The sequence below is a fragment of the Moschus berezovskii genome, chromosome 6, assembly GCF_049115385.1.
Source record: "Moschus berezovskii isolate FMDL1 chromosome 6, NW_MosBer_1.0, whole genome shotgun sequence".
Classification (NCBI taxonomy): Eukaryota; Metazoa; Chordata; class Mammalia; order Artiodactyla; family Moschidae; genus Moschus; species Moschus berezovskii.
This window is the reverse complement of record NC_142465.1, coordinates 50,335,154-50,339,395: the sequence shown is the minus strand read 5'-3', so window position 1 is coordinate 50,339,395 and position 4,242 is coordinate 50,335,154. Positions and strand designations below refer to the sequence as shown.

Sequence of the window (4,242 nt, the reverse complement as noted above, 5' to 3'; positions counted from 1 at the left end):
TGATTTGAGAGAATAGCAATGAAAAATATACTACCTTATGTAAAACAGGTATCTAGTTTCACGTATGATGCAGGGAACCCAAAGCTGGTCCCTTGTAACAACCTAGAGGAATAGGGGGAGGGGAGGTTCTAGAGGGAGGCGACATAAGTATACCTATGGTGGATTCGTGTAGATGTATGGTAAAAACCATCACAATACTCTAAAGTAATTATTCTGTAATTAAAAGTTATAAAATAAAGACTCTTGGGGATTCCATGGCAGCCTAGTGGCTAGTAGTCAGCATTTCCATTGTAGGGGTCATGGATTTGATCTCTGATTGGGGAACTAAGACCCACAAGCCATATGGCACAAAAATAAATATATAAATTTTAAAAATTCTTAATTAAGTTTTTAAATTAGCATTTTTAATTAAGTTTAATTTTTAAAAATTTAACTTTTTTTTTGTAGTTAATTTATTTTTTATTGGAGGCAAATTATTTTACCATATTATATTGGTTGGTTTTGCCATACATTGATATGAATTTGCCCCGGGTTTACATAAGTTCCCCCTCCTGAACCCCCCTCCCACCTCCCTCCTCCCTTTATCCTCCCTCTGGGTCATCCCCGCATGCCAGCCCCGAGCATCCTATAACATGCATTGACCCTGAACTAGTGATTCATTTCACATATGACAACATACGTGTTTCAATGCCATTCTCCCAAATCATCCCACCCTCACCCTCTCCCATAGAGTCCCAAAGACTGTTCTATACATCTGTGTCTCTTTTGCTGTCTCGTATACAGGGTTATCATTTGCATCTTTCTAAATTCCATATATATGTGTTAGTATACTGTATTGGTGTTTTTCTTTCTGGCTTACTTCACTCTGTATAATAGGCTCCAGTTTCATCCACCTCATTAGAACTGATTCAAATGCATTCTTTTTAATGGCTGAATAATACTCCATTGTGTATATGTACCAAAGCTTTCTTATCCATTCGTCTGCTGATGGACATCTAGGTTGCTTCCATGTCCTGGCTATTATAAACAGTGCTGCAATGAACATTGGAGTACACGTGTCTCTTTCAATTCTGGTTTCCTCGGTGTGTATGCCCAGGAGTGCGATTGCTGGATCATATGGCAGTTCTATTTCCAATTTTTTGAGGAATCTCCACACTGTTCTCCATAGTGGCTGTACTAGTTTGCATTCCCACCAACAGTGTAAGAGGGTTCCTTTCTCTCCACATCCTCTCCAGCATTTATTGCATGTAGACTTTTGGATAGCAGCCATTCTGACTGGTGTGCAATGGTATCTCATTGTGGTTTTGATTTGCATCTCTCTGATTATGAGGGATGTTGAGCATTTTTTCATGTGTTTGTTAGCCATCTTTATGTCTTCTTTGGAGAAATGTCTGTTTAGTTCTTTGGCCCATTTTTTGATTGGGTCATTTATTTTTCTGGAATTGAGCTGCAGGAGCTGCTTGTATAATTTGGAGATTAATCCTTTATCAGTTGCTTCATTTGCTATTATTTTCTCCCATTCTGAAGGCTGTCTTTTCACCTTACTTATAGTTTCCTTTGCTGTGCAGAAGCTTTTGATTTTAATTAGGTCCCATTTGTTTATTTTTGCTTTTATTTCCAATATTCTGGGAGGTGGGTCATGGAGGATCCTGCTGTGATTTATCGGAGAGTGTTTTGCCTACGTTCTCCTCTAGGAGTTTTATAGTTTCTGGTCTTACATTTAGCTCTCTAATCCATTTTGAGTTTATTTTGGTGTATGGTGAGTATACTACCCAAAATAATTTATACATTCAATGCAATCCCTATCAAGCTACCAAAGATATTTTTCACAGAACTAGAACAAATAATCTCACAATTTGTATGGAAATACAAAAAACCTCGAATAGCCAAAGCAATCTTGAGGAAGAAGAATGGAACTGGGGGAATTAACCTGCCGGACTTCAGGCTCTACTACAAAGCCACAGTCATCAAGACAGTATGGTAGATCAATGGAACAAAATAGAAAGCCCAGAGACAAATCCACGCATCTATGGTCACCTCATCTTTGACAAAGGAGGCAAGAATATAAAATGGAGAAAAGACAGTCTCTTTAACAAGTGGTGCTGGGAAAACTGGTCAGCCACTTGTAAAAGAATGAAACTAGAACACTTCCTAACACCATACACCAAAATTAACATTTTTTAATTCAAAATTTTCTTTATTTTTGGTTTGGCTGCTGCCGTCACCTCATGGCGACGTGGGTAGAGGAGGCTGCGCGGGGAAGAGGCCGCGGCGCCGAGGAGGCAGTTGAGGCCGGACGGGGCGGACGGCGACGCAGCCCGAGGCAGAAGTTTGTGATTGGCATAATGGAAGAAGCTGGAATGTGCGGGCTCGGGGTGAAAGCGGATATGTTGCATAACTCTCAGTCCAATGATATTCTTCAACGTCAAGACTCACACTGTGGTGGTACAAGTAACAAGCATTCCTTGGAAGAGGATGCACGCAGTGACTTTATAACAAAGGGCAGGAGTTTGGTGAGCCGGGCGTACTGCACACGAGAGTCACGGGAGGAAATTCCCGGGCGAGAGGCTCGAACAGAAACCCCTGATGGTCAGCAGGATTCAGAGTGCAGCAGGAACAAAGACAAAACCCTAGGAAAAGAAGTCTTATTATTGATGCAAGCCCTAAACACTCTTTCAACTCCAGAAGAGAAGCTGGCAGCTCTCTGTAAGAAATATGCCGATCTTCTGGAGGAGAGCAGGAACGTTCAGAAGCAAATGAAGATTCTGCAAAAGAAGCAAGCCCAGATCGTGAAAGAGAAAGTTCATTTGCAGAGTGAACACAGCAAGGCTATCTTGGCAAGAAGCAAGCTTGAGTCTCTTTGCAGGGAACTTCAGCGTCACAATAAGACGTTAAAGGAAGAAAATATGCAGCAGGCCCGAGAGGAGGAAGAAAGACGGAAAGAAGCCACTGCACACTTCCAAATTACTTTGAATGAAATCCAGGCACAGCTGGAGCAACATGACATACACAACGCCAAGCTCCGCCAGGAGAACATCGAGCTGGGCGAGAAGCTGAAGAAGCTCATTGAGCAGTAGGCGCTGCGGGAGGAGGTAGGGGCAAGCAGGTGTTTAGGTGACGTTAGCGGGGACTGTCCCCTGTCACGACGAACCAAAACCATTCACTGAAACACTCATTCTGGGGTGTTTTAGAACCTTTGTATATGTGTAGTGGAATCCTTTCCTCGCAGGATTCTTAGGGATGGCCCAGAAGTCACTGGATTTGGGTCTGTGAAGCAATTTCTTGGAGACAGTGTTAAGCACAACTCGTCTTCCATGTGATTCTGGAAGATTATGACTTGGGCATAGATTTTTCCCCCTTATCTAGACTAAAAATAAGTAAATACCTGGCCCCCAAATACACTGTATTTTATTTTATTTTTTTTTCAGGTTATCTACAATGAATATAATTCATCTGTTGATATTCAGGAATTAAACATTTTGATTACTATTTTATAGGCAAGCAAACAAAAGGCAGACTTCCCCATGAGAGTACAATAGGTCCAGGGCAGGTTAAAAAATAGTTCTGATTTCCCTTGAGTTAGTGAATTAAACATTGTAAACAGATGGGAGCATTACTACAGAAAACCTAAAAGACTAATAGTCTACTCTCTTTTTTGGAAAAAAATTTGCATCAGGTAAAAGTATATTCAAATGTCCATCTTACTCTCAAGTTATACTGAGTGAATTCAATGAACGCTTTTCTGGGAAGCTTAATAGGGCATTGATGATACGCATGGAAAAAAAACATCATTTTGAAGAGGGCTATGAAGGTCAGGGTCAGGACTTGAAAGCACTAGTTGAAGATGCTTTAGCAAGATAGAAATGCTACCTGAAGTGGAATATTGGTAAAAGGCTGACTTTACAGTATATAGATATATTTATATAAATATACATAATATATAAATAAATATAAATATATAATATATACTTTGTATTTTTAAAGTATATATACTTTATTTTTTTTTTATTTTAAAAATTAGAGGAAAATTTATGCGTCGAACCTGGACTGGTCACTTATGATAATATACATGCTACAATTCCATTCTCCCCAATCATTCCACCTTCACCCTCTCCCACAGAGTCCCAAAGACTGTTCTAAATGCCTATGTCTCTTTTGCAGTCTCTTATACAGGGTTCAGGTTACCATTTTTCTAAATTCCATATATATGCGTTAATATACAGTATTGATGTTCTTCTTTCT

General features: G+C 39.9%; 1 protein-coding gene across 1 annotated transcript; it reads left to right on the top strand.

The window, feature by feature from the left end:
- The first annotated feature begins 2,213 nt into the window (after positions 1 to 2,213).
- Positions 2,214 to 3,167, top strand: LOC129536635 (gamma-taxilin). Its single transcript, XM_055395659.2, is given in 1 exon segment — positions 2,214 to 3,167. A coding segment is annotated over 1 exon segment (939 nt). The 5' UTR covers positions 2,214 to 2,228.
- Positions 3,168 to 4,242: the final 1,075 nt, after the last annotated feature.